We start from the raw sequence: 17,646 nt of genomic DNA, 5'->3' as shown, positions 1-17,646 counted from the left end.
AAGCAGGGATAATACTCGTTGCCCATTTAGCTGTATTTTTCTCTGTTTTGAAAGAATGGCACTCTAAGAACTTGTCCTGTTCAGCTTTCAGGAGCTACATTTCCATATAACTTAATTTATCTTTCTTTTAAGCCTGTGTAAACCACACCATGGAACTGGCTGCTTATTGACTTTTCTTTCCCTTGTCTTCTCTTACAATTTTTGCATATTCTTTCTCTGTTTTCACTTCCTCCAACACACCTCCTTAGCTGTTTTCTGCAAAAATCATGCTTCCTTTCCATTACTCTCTTCTTGCTATTTTACCTCAGCATCAGTTCCTCCTTTAACAGTAGCTCTTTATCTTCTGAAGTTCATAAGGTACATATCAGTGAGGAGCACTGAACCCTGTATTGTTTGAATCATCCATGTTTTCCCACTGTACTTTGGTGGAAGGAATAGTCTGTGTGTTAATGTCCTATGCCCACCTGTAGCATTGCATCAGTAAAGCAATATGTAATCAGTAAAGCATCAGTGTTCTGTAATTTGTGTGATTGCCAGTATGTTATTTTTCATTCATGTTAAAACTGAAATACAGTCGCACATAGTTACAGCTTTCAATTAATTGTAGCAACTGCAATATGCAGACCAGGATAGGAAACAAAAGCACTACCTTTAGCAGGACTTCTGCTTTCAGAATGACTCTAAACAGCTGAGTTTTGACCCCTGCCATCTGTTACAACTGAAAAGGAAATTGTTTTGTAGTCTGCCAACCACACTGGTAGCTGCTCCAGAAAAGGAAGGGGTATGTAGCACATAGATAAGACCACAAGGCTTCTCATGCGCTTAAAAAAATAAAACTATTCAGGTTGCCTGTGAATTCCTGGGGAAAGAGGAGGTTCTGGGGATAGTGGATAAGATGTCCACATTCAGATGAGCTGGCAGCAGTGTCTGAAATTTCATCAGGACACTGGACATCCTGCTCAAGAGGTGCTTGCATTACAGCATCTCTATTTACCTGCAGTGAGGAATATTAAAGGTTTTGCAGCATCCTCACTTTTACTGAAATCTGTAGCAGTGTTTCCCCTGAGGGCAAAATCTGGGTGGCAGATTTTGTGATTCTTCCTTTTGTACTTGTAATGCTTTTCTGCATCTGAATCAGTTCTCATCTCTTAAATTATGAAAATGTGTATTTTTTTTCTTAGGCACCATACTTTTGGCCCTCAAACTGCTGGGAACCAGAAAACACAGATTATGGTGAGAGCATGATTGTTTCATTATAGAAAGTTAGTTTGTGATGGAAACAGTTGTCCTCAAAATAATTACTGTTGGCCATCTATATCCTTCATGTGCAGAGTTTCATGTCAGATGGCAGCATCAGAGCAGATATGTGCCCATCTTAAATGCACAAATCTCAAGCCCCCTGGACCTGCAGCCATTGAGCTCAATGGGGCCAGGATTTTGCCATCCATTTCCTTCATTCTCCCATAGCCCTATTAATTTCAGCAGGATTTGTGGCAAGCAGAATACTGGTTCTTGGGAATCTTAAATAATACCAATATTGCTTTTGTGGGAGAATATCCTCTGATCTGTTGCTGAATCTGTTATGTGGATCAATAAAGTTTACTTCATCTGGGCACTTATCTGACTGATCAATAAACCAGTACATAACCAACAGCAACCCATAGTTAAAAGTTCTCTGATACATCAGACATCAGACTTATTTTCCCATTTTTTTAAGATTACCAGATGATACAGTAAAAGAGAAGACTGAGCATGGTTTATGAGTTAATAAAGGGCAACATGGTGTTTTAAACATGTGAGTGCCTGCAGACAGGGATAATACATAAAGAAAATATGTCAGTGTTGTTATCTTTAGCTGTCTGCATGCAATATTGCTGTCTCTTCCAGAACTGCACTGCTTTCACAGTTAAATGATAAAATTAATTGTTGCGTCCTGGTGTGGCTTTGGAAGAGGAAGTGTATCCATGTGTGCAGTCATAAAACAGGAGCTTCTGGAAGTCCTTTATCTCATAACCTAAGATTGGTTTAGCACTCCCTGAATAATCAGTTTGGGTTTTTTTCCTTCCTGGGTAATAATTACTCATCATTATGGATTCTGGAAATCATTTTCTGGGGTGATGAAGTAGCCTGGAATGGTGTGTGTCATGTGATTGCTCATTTGTAGTCCTCATCTGCAGATGAGCTAGACTTACATGTTTATCCCAGTGAGGGAATAGTTAAGGAGAAAAGACAAGGCTGCTTTGTATTTGCAAAAAAAGATTTTCAGATTTTATAGTCACCCTATATTACTGTGTGAGCTGTGCCTAATATGTATTCTGTAAATATCAGAAAAAATAGTGTGAAGAGGGAGTTTCTGGTTTTTTCCTACAGTATCAGATAAATAATTGGTTTTGACAGTCAGATTATCATGCTGCAATGGCATTGATTGGAGCAGTACACCCCAAAATAAAGCCTCTGTGAGCTGACCCACAGCTGGACAAGCTTCAGCTGCATTAGCTCTGAGCCCTGTAGTGACAGATTTTCATCTGTCCCAGAAACCTCTAACATATGCTTATAATCAGACTTTGCATATCAGAGGCCTGTACAGATGGAGTCTTCCCAGGAATTAATCCCAAACTAGCAGTAGACCCAAATAAAACTGAAATCCCAGCAGCACTTCATATCTTTTTTTTATTTGCATGTGTCCACTTACAGGAGAGAAACTAACTTGCTAATGGCAGTTCACTGCCTTCCATGGAAAAACATTGTGAGACAACTGACTCTCACTTCATTTGGTGTCAAAAGTGCCTTACAGAGAGAACTGCCCTTGAGATGCATAAATACAGATGAACTGGTCAGCTCTGGTTACAATGCATAATACTGGCTCATGATAGGAATGTTAAAATTACAGAAACAGCATAGAATAGAATTATGTGAGTAGCACTGGGTCTCTATTAAAAGTTCAGACCTGACTCCATACCCTGCATGTGCTGTGGACCTTGTTTCAGCCTCTAATGGGAATGGGGTGAGCTTAGCACATGCAGGTGGGGCTTTCCCAGAAGGCAGCCTGGGACTGATTTGGTGGTGTGTGCTGTGCTCATCTTGACCCTCAGAATCCCAAACCACATCAATTTCAGCAGCCTCTGCCTATAGCAAAACCTGACAAGGCTTCTCTTAAACATTTTAAATATGTAAGAATAAGAGGATGGAGCATATTTTAAAATGCTCAGATCATGCTTTTAAAATTTGGCCCATATTTCTGTTTTCATTTCAATATCCTGATTTATTTTTATTTTTTCTTAGCAGAAAAGAAATGCAGGGATGATCACTTTGGCATGCATATCCTCAAACTGCTTAGGGGAGCAAGTGCTAATGCTACATCTTTTACCAGACACAGAAGCCATTGCGCCTTTCTTGGTCATCTTGTTAGGTCCTGGCATCTGCTTTCAGCACTTTTAAATGAGATGTCCAGATGTTTAGCGTCTCTGAGATTAGTTGTAAGCAATGTCAGCTGGGTGTCCAGCCCTCTCATTCCTTGACTCGTGTTGCTTTCCAATGAAAACAAACCATCTATGGACTACTTTTTTTCCTCCTTTTCTTTCTGCTTTTTTTTTTTTTTTTTTTTTTTTTTTTAAGATCTAGTACTAATAATCTGTCTGTAATTGTTTTCCATTCTGTTTCTCCCTTTAGCCATCTATCTTTGCAAACGGACCATGCAGAACAAAGCTAGGCTGGAGCTGGCGGATTATGAAGCCGTAGGTACACTGCTGCTAGAGTTTAAAGCTGGGGGGTGCAGGGATAGCTGTGCTTGCCAACTGAATGCTGCCATTTTGTGCTTTGGGGTCAGCCTTTACTGTATCTTTTTCTTAGTTGTCAAAACTGTGTGAAGGTTGAAGACAACATCAGGAACATGATTGCTGAGTGTCCCTGGTTTTGCAGTGTCCCACATTAAAGCATCTGCTGTATGATGAGCCCTTCAAGACTGGGGCAAATTACACAGAAGTTTAGCTTGGTGTCCTCTTTTCATTTAGGAAAACCTGGTTTGCCTAGCAGATTTCAGCACAGGAAAATGATGGCTTTTCAGGTGTGCCATTGGGCGATTAAATCGTTGATGATACATCTAGTTACAAAAGTTCTCAGATATTAGACTTGGAGCATTTTCAATATGCCATATGGAAAATATCACTGAACTTTATTTAGAGCATGTTTTCTGATATGGAGTTACTATCCATAAAAATATCTCTAACTTTGGTGTCAGACTACAGGGTGGAGAGGAGTGGGAAGATGGAGGCAGGAGGGCAGGGCTGTGTATTTCTTTGAATATCAGCAGTATAAACTTTCTATCATATTGACTTTTCTCCTGTTTACTTGCTCAGCAGTGTAATAGCGGACAGAATTTTATACATGGAGTTATTAATTGGAAGGTTTATTTACAAAGCTGGTTCTAGTGGATTTATGTGGTCATGTTTGTTACAATGAAAACATTTGTGTTGCATATATTTGCATATATTTTAGAGTGGGGTTTTTTTTGTTTGTTTTTTCCAAGATTGAAGTTTTGCCTTCTTCCTTACCTTCTGCATTTTGGAACATTTGTGCACATGGAGAGATATGTTTGTGCCATTTGGTCCTTTCAGTGCAGAGCATGCAAAAATTGCCACTTATCTAGTCTACCCTGGAAATGCATTCCAACTTCCCAAGAGTTCTAATCTCAAATGGGCACAAATGAAGGAATATAACAATCTGCATGCACTTATATGTCCTTTTGCTGAGTTTTCTCTTCTGCGTATTGTTGATTTCATTAGTAAAACCATTAAAATTGTTCGCATCCAACCAAATAACTGTATGTACTCCAAAGATCTATCATAAAGCAACAAAAGACTGTTCAGCTGTGCACATACTCCCACACACATGCAGTGAGGCTGTGGCTAAGTACTTTTGCACATTGTTGCCTACTGAGAGTAGCAATGCTCCAGTGATGGTAAATAATTAGATCTTGGCAGTCTCTCTTTTTCCTTGTGAATATTGCATTGCACAATTAGAGGTTACTTCTGCATTCAAACTTTGTTCTCTTAATTAGAGACATTCAGATAAGAATGGCACCAATTCTTCCTAAGCATTATGGGAGCTGAAGCAGGTCCAGCAAAGGATGTAAGCTCAGCACAAGTGAGAGAAACGGGCTTGCAGGAATGAGAAGCAGCCCTTCCCACATTTTTGGAGATGCAGCATGAGAATGCTTCTCCTTAGGAATCAGCAGTGACCTGGAGCTTCAAGAGAGTCTCTCTACAAAGCATCTCAAGGGACATTTCATTTTTAGGTTCTGCTTGCAGCATTTACAGACAGTCCCTCAGCCCATGTTCATACTGATTAGAGCAAGGGTCTTGATGATATGATTAAGCTTATATAGTTGAATTCAGGTTTTTTATAATTGGTCAAACATAAGCCCAATTCAAATACAGCTTCAGCTGGTGATGTTTCATTTGCTTCAGCATATTTACTCCAGAGGGCACATGTGAACATAATTTAAAACAAAATAAAATTAATGAAAAAAACACACACAAAAATATGTGTTACAGATAATTACAAGTTGTTCTTCTTTGTAGCCACAGTTAAGGAAATCATCACAGTTCAGTACAACTGTAAATCATTTGTTTAACTGCTTTTCTCCATGTGTACAGACTGAAATTATTACATGAACTTGGTGGTAACAGGGCCAAGCTTTATGCCTTGTGTTATACAAGAGTTTAAACTCAATAATAGGAAGATTTCTTCTTGTATTGAAATGCATGCGCCAGAAAAAAGTTTCTTGAAATAGGTAATAAGTATAAAGAGAACAAGAGTAGAACTACAAGTGTTTGTTTTCAATGTAAATTTGGAACAGTTAAACCAGCTGTAATGGAGAAGAGCATCCTGTTAATTGTGTTGCAGGCCTCCTTTCTTGGGGTGGGTATGGGTGTGTATCTTCAGGGTACTATTTAAGCCTGAAATTCCAGCCATGTTCTGAGTTTAACCTCGAGCTGAGATGATGCCACATCCAAGTGTTCAGATCACTACACTCTCTGTAATGGGTCTGGACCTGAGCTCTTGCTTCAGATATAGAGCAAAACTGCATCTGGAGCCATTCTTTGCAGTAACTGTGTTCATTGTTCAGACAAACAAGCTATTTCCTTTTGTGAATCATCCTGGCAATCCCCAGCCTTCAGTACTGTGCAGCTGCATTATGCTCTCAGCAGTGACCAGGACTGAGCAAAGCAGGGGATGCTCAGGCTTTGCACCTCTACAAAAGCCTGAAGAGAAGAGTGCAGAGAGGACGGGAAAGTGAGGATGAGAGGGAAACGTGCAGCTGGCAGCCATCTGCTCTCAGAAATGAAAGTCATCAGCTTCACAAAGCTTCTCAGTGTTATCTTTTGGGAATAAGTCCATATTTTTTTTCATACTAGAGCTCAAGCTGTCTTCATCACACTCCATTACTTATCCCTGGCAGGGCCCTTTGGGTTGCAGACCAAAAAGATGTGTTACAGCCTTGCTTTGCCTGCAATATAGTTCACCTGAAACCAACACTGACTTCCATGTCTTTAGTTTCTCAGTTAAAAAAAAAAAAAAAGGAATAAAATAGGAATAAAAAAGGAATAAAATATTCCCACCATGATAAATGTGATCTCAAGCAATTGTTGTAATTGCAGAAATTAGTTGTTCTTACTATTTTCATCTTTTGACAGGAAAACTTAGCAAGGCTTCAGAGGGCGTTTGCAAGAAAGTGGGAATTCATCTTCATGCAAGCAGAGGCCCAAGTGAAGTGAGTAATCCTGGAGCACTGAATTGCACCAGTATTTAGAGCTCTGCAGGGAAGGGGATTCTGAACAGATAAAACCTCCTTGTCAAAATCTTTACTGTGACTAAGCTCAGAAGGTGTTGGTGAATTTTAATCGCTGGCAGACTAGAAACAGTAGAGAGCCAATTCTGAGGGTGTATGCCAGAAACTCAAAGATGGGTTTAATTATCTGTGCCTGGAAACACTGATCCTCAGCTCCTAAGCCTCTATTTGCCTTGGGACCTTGGGTAATTCACAAGGCCTTTGTGCTTCTACATTTGTGTAGTACTTTTTTTTGTATGAATGGAAAGAACAGAATTTTGTCATCTCTCTGTGTTACTCTATTCTTGCAGAGTATTTCTGAGTCTGTCACTTCCATGCGATTACAGGGGTGGTGTTTATAACAGATATTTCTTCTCATCTTACCTTGTGAAAGCAGTATGAAGCCTCTTAATGTTTTGAGTGTGTTTTCTTTACTGCTGGTAAATGGATATGGTCCAGGGTTTGTGTACAACTGTCTACAAACTAATACCTACAACTCAGTGTCCATTTTGTGCATGTCATTGTCACTTAAAATTGGAAAGGATGGTGAAGATGACACATGAGAACACCAGTACCAGAATGGTTCCACTGGAAGGAATTTGCACTTTCAGCATTAGATGCTGAAAGGTTAAGGAATATCCTTTCTTGAACATGTGGAACTTGAGGTATATATGTCTTTGATTAACCCTTTGGAATTTTGATTAATTCTTTGCTTAATAACATTGCAATTATGTACCATTTAAATATACGGTAATTATCTTTTAAATTGCAAGGTAATTAAGGGATTTTTTTTCCAACCAGAAAAGCAGTGTTCTGTTTGGAAGAGAAAATTAGAAGTTAGGATAGTAATTGTACTTTCAGTTACTTAAAGGCAATTGCCAAGGTGAAAAAAAAAGTGTAAGTCAAAACAAAAGTCTGCATTCCGTCTAAAACATGTAATTATCACCTAAGAAAGAAATATCAATATCAGACTGATTGTGATCACCGTTGGATATTCATCTTTTCTCCACTCTGTTTTCTTTGAAGCATAATCATAAACTGGCCACTATAAACTTTTTTTGCTGGCTAGTTTCAGCTTCTTGGTTCACAGCTCATATGATGGTTCAGTCTTCAGGTTTCCAGAAAGACAGGGATGGAATTCACATTGTAATTCACAGTTAACTAAAAATTGAAGTTAACTAGAAAAGGGGAGGAATCAAAAATACCTGAAAATATTCCTCCTACTTACAAAGTTTTGCTTTGTTTTTCACATTCTTGTTTGCACACAGGATTCCTTTTGCTGCACCCACGTTGCTTCAAAAACTGCAGCCATGGAGCATTTAGCTGCATTGGGTCTTCATAGATTAAAATGTGAAATAGTGAGTTTTCAGTAAGTTTGGAGATAGGAGATGACAGTCTGGGTTGAGCACAAAGTGTCGGCAAAGAGAACTCATGAAGTCTCCAAAGAGTCCCTCCAATCTGTGTGTGCTGTGTGGTGTAAGACTGGAATAGGCTTCACCTTCCCCTTTGGCCAGGTGTGAAGGACTCACTCAGGAAAGTAGTTTTGGGCTGGGTGTCCTCAGTGCAGTACAGCAGCTGCTCTGGCTTTATTTGGGGACAGAGCTTGTGACAGAGCTTGTTTCTCATCTCAGCCTTGCAAGGGGGAAATTCAGCTAGTAATGCCAAACAGTAGAGAATTTGGTCTTTTTCTGGGGAGGAGTGTTCAGAAACTTCTATTTTAGTCCCCTGATTCCTATCCTCTTGGTACATTTCTAGCACAGACTTAACCAAGCCCCTCAAAAACAAAAACAGATGGGAGAGAACCTGGTAGTAGAAATCACAGCTGGATTGGGGTTTTTTCCTCATTGCTTTGATTTTCCTGGTGGCAGCAATGTGGAAACCCAGCACAGGGACACTGAGCTTTATTCAGTCCTGCTCTGGAGGGGGAGGCTGTTCCTCCTACCATGTGCCTCCTCCCGTCCCTGTGCAGGTAGATCTTGCAAGCTGGTGCTGACTTTGTCTCAAGTATAAAGCTGGGTGAGGTGCCAGATGTCACCTGCTCACTGCTGCCAGGAATTGCTGGGAACAATGGCCTTTGGGCTGTGTGCTTTGAGTGAGTTCGTTCCCTGGCTGCATCAGGGCTGGAATTACTTAGTTCCTGTTGTGCCAGCCCAGTCATGTCTCTCTGGGGTGGGTGCTGGTTTGTAGGGGCCATGCAGCAAGCTCAGCTTTGGTCACCTGTGCTGTCATCCCTTGCTCTGCCAGCTTGGGGGCACACAGGCAGAGCAGTCTTTGGATTGAAAGCTCTAGGAGTGGCCAGAAGTGCTGCCCATGCTGTTGCTGCTGGGAATGTCTGGGATAGATGCTCCTTTGCAATCTGTATTCATGCCAGTGGTGCTGCTGGGGCATTGGGGTGCAATGGGGTCTCCTGAGGGGGATCTCAGTTCAGCACCAGCCAGGGGCCTCACCTGGAGCAAACAGGTCCTGGTGGATCTCCTGACACAGACAAAACTACAGATTTTCCCAGCCTGTCAAATCAGAGAATGGGAATAGGCTGCCAGGAAAAGTTTTCCTCCCCAGATGAAAAACTGTGAAATTTTTCTACATTAATAGGAAAATCTCTTTTGACCTGTGTTGTAGTAAGCATCAGTGTTATTTTGTTCATGTCATGTGCCCTTGCAAATGCAAGTGTGAATTTGCTTTACAAAAAAAAAAGTTGATTTCTGAAATTTTTTTGTCTTGGGGTTAAAAACCACTAGCTAGGAACTGTATCACAGAAGAAAGCATGACTTGTGCATTGACTCATACTCACTTGTGCTTTTATTTTCAGAATCGACAGGAAAAAAGATAAAACAGAAAGAAAGATTTTGGACAGCCAGGAAAGAGCATTCTGGGATGTGCACAGGCCTGTGGTAAAACTATTTTTGAATGATGAGACTTTCCAGGTTTTGACAGGAAAGGTTTTATTACAAAAGATTTTATGCACAAAAATATTGCCATTACTGTCACCACGTGGATTTTCCTCACAGTTGAAAATGCACCAAGTGTCCACAAGATTATTTGAGACATTCTGGGCTTGTGTACCTATGGAACTATTGATTTGGAAATATTTGAAAAATATGAACTTTGGAAAATTATTTACTGGGCTTATGAAAGAAAAGCAGCTTACTCAGCTTGTCTCAGACTTCCTAGCAAAAACTCCCCTCTGTTAGCTATTTTCTTTTGGTGCCAAAGGTAGGAGTAAGTGGATTGAATGCTGACACAGCATCCTTGAGCATATGCAGTCTCTTGTTTAGCAAGAGTAATTTATGGGACACAAATCTCAATAAAGAGTTTTGGACAAGATCTAATAATGTATTTTATAAAGGTAAGGTAGGATGATGATTCCTAACAGAGGAATAACACAATTACCATTTCTTTTCAGCCAGGCTGTGTGAACACCACAGAAATGGACATTAGAAAATGTCGCCGTATGAAAAACCCACAAAAAGTGAAAAAGGTCAGTTTGAGTTCCTGGGTTTGGTTTTAACCTGTGTGGCATTGGTTTGGTTCACTGTTTTTGTTTTCTTTTAGTGCAAGACATATTTGATGCCTACTGTATGAGACTTACCCAAGAGGAACAAAAAAAAGTGCTTTGATAGTACAAATTCTGTTTTGTTCTCCTTGATGAATTTATTATTTCCATTTTACCAGCAAAGTTTTACTGACTGGGTGACAGAGCTGAGAAGGGCATTAAGGAGCTTGGTGTCCCAAATGTTTGTTGACTCTGCACTCCCGTAAAATTAAAAGGAATTGCCAAAATACCTATGTCCCTTTTTAAGAAATTATCTGGGCACAGGTAATGAGATGTTTACCTGCCTTAGTCATTTAAAAGGCTGGATCATTAGCAACTTGGATGTCTTTGACTTTCATAAAGTTTGAGCACTTCTATGTATAGAAATCATAAAATCAATTAGATTGAAGAAAGCCACTAAGATCAGTGACTCAAAACCTTAACCTAACCAAGTCCCTCACTAAACCATGTTCCTGTCTTTTAAATAATTTCAAGGACAGTGACTCAACAACTACCCTGGGCAGCCTTATTCCAGTTCTTGATAACCATTTCAGAGAAGAAATTTTTCCTAGTATCAAAACCTCTCTTGGCACAGCTTCAGGCTGTTTCTTGTTGTCTTATCACTTGTATGTTTTTGGACGGAACACCGGACTCCTGAACTTCCATAAGTAGTTAAACTGCATCAGAGCTGTTCACATGTCTATTGGAAGTTTTATGAAAAGCAAAATCACTAAATGAAAGGATAAATGGTATTACTTTTAGTGCAAGTGTCTGTCCTGAAAAGGAATGGCTACAAGTCAGTCTGCAGATTTTGTTTAGAGAAGTTCACGTGTACTTGACCCATTGACTTGACCTGGTTAAGCACTTCTTCAATATGTAGTTTTACACCAAGAAATTAAAATCAAGTGAAAGATGGTGGCATTGAATTAGGTTCTAGTATTTTCTTTTACCACTTGGATCACCCCAGTGACAGCTCCCAGTCTTCATCCTGCAAGTGTTAATGCCTTCAGAGCTCTTAAAAATTATCAGCTGCATTTTAACATTTAAAACAAACTCTTCTCTTAACATGCCTACAGGCCTTCCAAGTGCAGGCATCAGCAAGCATGGTCTGATCTGTAAATTTTGCTCCAGGCTGAATGATTATTGACCTGTGTGGGTATAAACAGTAGGAAATTGCTGGCTTGTTACCTTAGGGCTTTGCATGCTGCCGTGTTCCTCATTGCGTAACAGAACAATGCTGTAATCCCTTCTGTTTGTTCCTTGGTTCCTCACAGTCAGTGTATGGGGTTACAGAGGAGTCTCAGCCCCAAAGCCCTGTACACCTGCCCTCCCAACCGCTGCGCAAAACGACAAAAGAGGATTTCCGGAAGCAAGTAGGTGGCTGTATGGCAGCTCTTCTGAGAACTGCTACCTGAAAAAAAGCATAGAAAGTTATTGAGATATCAGAAAAATCCTATTGTATGTTTTACCTCTCCTTGATCCTCTCATACTTATCCTTGATCCTCACTTATGTAAAGTATTAGTAAGTGTTCATTGAGCAGTACAGTTGTACGGTAATATGCATTATGAGTGACACTGACCTTTGAATCTACTGTTATTGTCTGTGGACCAGACACAGACAATAAGACAATAATTCCAGTTCATTGAGGATGTCTGAAAAGTCAGCAGTGACAAAGGCCAGCATAGCTGGGCACAGGCTGGGGACTGATGGTGAGGAAAGGCATCGTTCAGTGCATGACTATTAGACTGTACAGTCAGAGCTTTAAGGGAACTAGGAAAAAGTTATTTGGCCAGTTATGCCAAGGAATGACCAGCCAACTCACACATCCTTGCCCTGGCACAAAGAGCTCTCCCTCAAAATTACTTTGCTGCAACAAGCAGCCCTCAGTGAAAAACAAATAGGAATCACTAGATCAGCATTTTACTAAAGGCAGCTTTAAATAAGTTTCTTAGGCAACCAGTTTTTGGGTGGTCTTCTGAACTAAACCTGGATGCTACATTTCTTGAGTTTTTTTATCATAGGATGAAGAACTGGTTCATAGCAGAATAAAAGTGCGCTGTAAAATGTTACTGGTCTTGTGATGCCAGCCAGTAAGATAAATGGGAGAGCAGAGTGTGTTTGTAAAAAGGAGATCATATTGTACCCTGAGTAGTCTTAGGAACCTTGGCCCCTAACATGTGTCTTTCCTCCTTTCAATTATGTCTTCTGAAGCTTCCCCTAGGGCTTTGCCTTTGGCAATGGAGCCTCCTATTGGAAGCAGTTAATAAGCTTCTGATACCTAGGGAAGGGTCCCATTTCCTTCTGAGTTACTTTCAAGCTGTTTGGAAAGAGAAATCAATATTGTGTTGGGATATTGTTAGTGCATGCTGCAGAACTCATAGATTGTTAATGTCCTTGTCATCTCTCTCCTCAGATAACTTTTCTGAACATGCAGATAGAGAGGCATTGTTTAAAGATGTCCAAAGTAGCAGAAAGGTGAGTGTCCCCATTTTGATGATTTTCCATTCTTTCCTTATTTCCAATTTGGCATTTCTAGGAGCAGAGCAGGCAGCAAAGTACAAAGGCTTGACCCCCTTTCTTTGCATCAATCCTTTCCCCTCCCTGACCAGCTGTGCTGCCTGTCTGCTGGCTGCTGACACTTCTGTTCTCACTCTTCTGCCACTGAGCAAATATCGGTGGAAAATGAGGACCTGTAATACTGCAAAAGAAAAGAAGCATTCACAAAAGAAAAAACCTTTGTGGGACTTGTTTCCCACCCCTTCACTATCTTAGGGTTTATTTTAGAAAAGTCATTCCTGTCTCAATTTGAAAATACCCATTTCTTCCCTTTTTGGCTGAACTCTCAGTGCTCATCTCTTGTTAGTCTGGCACAGCTCTGAGGAAGGAACTCTGTTTGCATTTGTTGCACATGGTTTTCATATCTCTGTTCATACTGGGGTTGTAGGACCAGTTCCTGCTCCCACTTACATATGAAACCCTTAGAGAAGTACTGGGTTGTACCTGGACTACTCAAGGCAATGTTTTAAGGAGTGGGGTTCTAAGAAGCTAATCAAGGCACAATTTGACTTGCAGAATATTTAGTTTTGGTAGAAATGTATGAATAGGTGAAGAACAAGCTTGAATTTAATTGTGTAGGACAGCTAGTTTACTTAGGTACTTGTAAGTTATGCACATTTGCAGAGTAGTCACTGAGATGAAGGTAGGGATAGTCATGCTCCTCTGTGACATCACTTGTAAAGCAGAACCGTGTTGAACATGAAGGATAGGATAAGAGCTGGCTCCTTCTAGAGGAATAATAGAGGAATTTTTATTTAAGCAAAGTAAAACAGGATTACCATATGAAAGGTGCTTTGCAGCACCTGCACCTGTAGTTAGCTGCATGTACTGAACTAGGTAAATTAAGTGGTGAGAGGCCCAATGTAAGTTCCTATTGGCTCATGAAGTTTAGCAATTAAAATGAAAATGTATCCAATTAAAGAGGAAATATTCAGAGGCTGAATATCCTGAAATCCTGCTTGCAATGCATTGTATGATTGAAATGAGCATATTTATATTTATATTTATATTTATATTTATATTTATATTTATATTTATATTTATATTTATATTTATATTTATATTTATATTTATATTTATATTTATATTTATATTTATATTTATATTTATATTTATGTTTTGGGGTTTTGGATCTTTTTAATTAAGAACATGTACTTTAACAAAAGATGTCATTGTATTGAATTTATTTACAATGACCTTAATATACTGAGACAGTAATAATTTTCCTGGTTTGAAAGGGCTTTCTTTTTTTTTTTTTTTCTTTTTAACTGCTCTCAATTAGAAATATTGCTATCAAAACCTATGCAGAATAATAACTAGCAGAAAAGCAAATAAAATTAGAGCAGTCAAATTATAGAATAACAGAATAAGCTGATTTGGAGGGGACCCACCAGGACCATCAAGTCCAACCCCTGGCCCTGCACAGGAGAGCCCCAAAAGAGCTGTGCCTGAGAGCATTGACCAAACTCTTCTTGAACTCTGGCAGGATTAGTGCCATGACTGCTTCCCTGGGGAGGCTGTTCCAGTGCCCAAACACATTCTGGGTGAAGAACCTTATATTTCTAAATAACTATTAAAATTATAAAGAATGAAAGTCATGGTTGTGATCCTTATATCTTGTGAGGAGGTGTTTGGTCATGTGATGACTTCGAATATTGATTTGAATATTGGCAATATTGATTGAGAGTCTGAGGACTTAGTGTGGAGAGTGGTGGGAAGTTCAGCCTGGATGTGAGGCGTAGAACAGGTGGGAGGGAAGTAGAAGAGCTGATGGATCCAGTGGCTTTGCAGGGGTGGGGACTGGTGAGGAGGAATGGACAAGCATGACCTGACTTGCACAATTGTCTGAAAAAAAACACTGTGCAGCCTTGAAAGCCCCATTAAAACACTGATTACAAGCATTAGGAACAAATCTGCTGTGTAAGGAAATGCTGTGATTATCAAGTCAATGTTTTAGGCTGGACCCTGCTCTTGGAACAGTTTAGGTGGCAGATCAAGATACAGGAGATGATTTCTTGGCACGTTCCCTTTGACAGTCAATCCTGACAGTGGCACCACCTGCCAGTTTTTTCAGTATAGCACAAAGGCAGTTCCAGGGAGGATGAGGGAAGTAACAAGGAGCAAATAAGTCAGGAAGCACTAGGGCAAACAAATTATAGGAATAAGATATTTTTTCAATAGTAATAGATCAGCTGTATTTATTTTACATTAATTCATACTATTCTTGGGATACCCCTTGTCTGCCAGAAGAGGAAGGCACTCCAAAGGATATCTCCAGCTTCTGTAAGATAAATGCTCACTGCTAAAGATTTTCTTCCCCTTCCTCCCTATTCTGCTTCCAGGAGTAGATCTGTACCCACTGTGGGAACAGGCATCCTTCAGCACCTTGGAAACTGTCTTTCTTCCACATCCTTTCTCCCCACTTGGGACCTGTGCACTGTCAGTTTTAGCCATTGAGCTTTGAGAACTGTTGAGCAAAACTATCAATATATTCTACCTATTGTTTTCCCTGACTGCATTGTGCAGTGTTAGTACAATTTCATTTGACACAGCATCACCGAAATGGCTGGGGAAAAATGAGCATCTTCCTACCAGAAGCAGTCTCAGTTCCCTAGATGAAAATCTGTGCTATCCTTTCAGCTTCTCATCAAAGTTCCTGTGAAGGCTCAGCAGGCCCCCTTGACTGAGAGACAGTTGGGTTCCCAAGGCGAGCTCTGCACCCTTCAGTCAATTGTTCCCACCACCTCTTCTATCACACAAAAGGCCAGGTTTGCATTTTGTCAAAATGCTTTTCCTTAGGAGTTCCCCGCCTGTAGCCTCCTTTAGACAATGAAGCAATGATTCTGCTGCTGCCATTATACTGAATCAGCTAAATGTGCTTAGAAATTCCCCCTTGTTTCATTTTATTTTTTTCTCCGTTTCCTTTTTGCTAGTACTTGTACTAGCACCTCTGATGCCTTCTTATTATTTTATTAGGAGCAATTCAGGTTTCACAGCAGATATCTCCTGATTGATCCTTTTTGGCTTTCTTTTCTTTTTTAACCAAACCTCTCTTTCATTGATGTCTAAGGGACTGGTGCTGCTCTGTGAAATTGGACGCTGCTCCCTTCTCCAACCCTTGACCCACAGCAGTCATGAAATGTAATTAATGAAATGAGATGAGACAGCCCTGAGTGCCCTAAGGGGCAATGGGAACCTGCTGTGGTTACAAAAGTGTATGATTTTAATGCCTCATGATAAGAGCTAGGACAAACAAAAAGAAATAATTACTATAGAGCAGGTCAGGGAAAGTTTCTGCCTTTTATGACCCTTTGTTTCACAGTGTCTTTTCATTTGCCTGCCTTTTTGAGATGTGGAGGACCAGAGGTAAAGTTTAGCATGGACAAACACTGTGCAAGCATATTGGTTGTTCAGTGTGAAGAGACATAATTAACTAAGTTAATTACTTGGCAGACATAGGCAAAAAAATAAGGTGCTTTACAGTATTTCCAGTATAGACTAGAAGAAATTTCTTTTGATCTATTTCATATTTGCTGTCTTTCTTTTGTAAAAATGCACCCCTAGCCCCAACCCCAGTGGAATTCCTGAATCATGAATGTAAGCAGACACAGTCCTTTTCCCAGAAATCCCTTTGAATCTCATCCTAGCAAGGATTAGAGGCTATATGCCTTAACTGACTCACCACGAAGCAAGCCAGTGTAAAGGCCAGGTGGTTTTCCAACATGCATTTAATTTACTATGGTCTAAGTTAATTATTACTGTTGAAGTATTTTACAATAGTGCTGTTAGACTAGGTACTATACCAACATAACTAAAATGATCTAGCAAAGCTTTGATGCTTAGGAACTATGCTCCTTCAAAGATTTAAGCATATTCTTAGCTGCAGCCCATGACCCTGTTTAGGTGAATTTCTCATAGTGCATAAATTTATGTGGGTGCAAAAGTTTTTGCAAAAGCAATAGTAACATGCAACAAATGAACAGGATGACACACCCTTCATATTCTTCCCGTGGCTGTCTGGGGGAAGTCCTGCCATAGCAATCCAGCTTATCAGGTTTTTTGGGGGCATCTCAGTAGAGACAAGAGTGAGGAAAATGCTGCAGTGAGCTGGTGGGTGTTTGCAGAGAAATCCTTGCATGCATCATCCTTGGGAAAAGGGTCTCCTGTGGTTGCTGAGAAACTGACTAATTCCTGTAAATAAAAAGAAACACACAAACCCAAAACAAAATAACAAACAAAAAAACACCAACCCCCTCTCAACAGGATAGAAAGAAAAGCTGGACATCTCTGACATGTGACTGAGCATTCAAATTCTTTCTTTCTTTCTTCTTTCCCCCCCTCCCCCGCTTTTTTTTTACCTGCCAGTTTAATAGCCTACACAGAACAGTATGTGGAATATGACCCCTTTATAACTCCTGCTGAGCCTTCCAATCCCTGGATAAGTGATGATGCAGCATTGTGGGACATTGAAATGAGGTAAAAAATAATTGGTAGTTTTAACTAATGTGAGAGTTGTCTTTCCATTTTGTTTGTATGCTCTTCACACTGCCCTGTTTGGAAGGGAAATTTTATGTCTGTACTACAAGATTCAAGAATACAGCTAAAGTTTATGTCTGGTGTCTGTGAATTATTCAGCCCTTCCACTTCCATATGGCTTGATGTATGGGACTCTGTAAGTCAGGTAATGGATGTTCTCATACCTGTTGAGCACATGCACAGACTCAGGTC

At 40.0% G+C, this 17,646-nt stretch overlaps 1 protein-coding gene across 2 annotated transcripts in view; it reads left to right on the top strand.

Moving 5' to 3' along the window:
- Window positions 1-17,646, top strand: part of RGS6 (regulator of G protein signaling 6) — a 258,161-nt gene that overhangs the window by 188,791 nt on the left and 51,724 nt on the right. For both annotated transcript variants that reach the window (XM_056493677.1, XM_056493676.1), the window contains 8 exons: window positions 1,182-1,233; window positions 3,670-3,734; window positions 6,696-6,772; window positions 9,639-9,720; window positions 10,233-10,307; window positions 11,636-11,734; window positions 12,776-12,837; window positions 17,284-17,394. In XM_056493677.1, the coding sequence (XP_056349652.1) occupies window positions 1,182-1,233; window positions 3,670-3,734; window positions 6,696-6,772; window positions 9,639-9,720; window positions 10,233-10,307; window positions 11,636-11,734; window positions 12,776-12,837; window positions 17,284-17,394 (623 nt within the window). The remainder of the gene's footprint in view (window positions 1-1,181; window positions 1,234-3,669; window positions 3,735-6,695; window positions 6,773-9,638; window positions 9,721-10,232; window positions 10,308-11,635; window positions 11,735-12,775; window positions 12,838-17,283; window positions 17,395-17,646) is intronic.

Source organism: Oenanthe melanoleuca, chromosome 5 (genome assembly GCF_029582105.1).
Source record: "Oenanthe melanoleuca isolate GR-GAL-2019-014 chromosome 5, OMel1.0, whole genome shotgun sequence".
Lineage (NCBI taxonomy): Eukaryota > Metazoa > Chordata > Aves > Passeriformes > Muscicapidae > Oenanthe > Oenanthe melanoleuca.
This window is presented reverse-complemented; position numbering and strand designations above follow the sequence as displayed.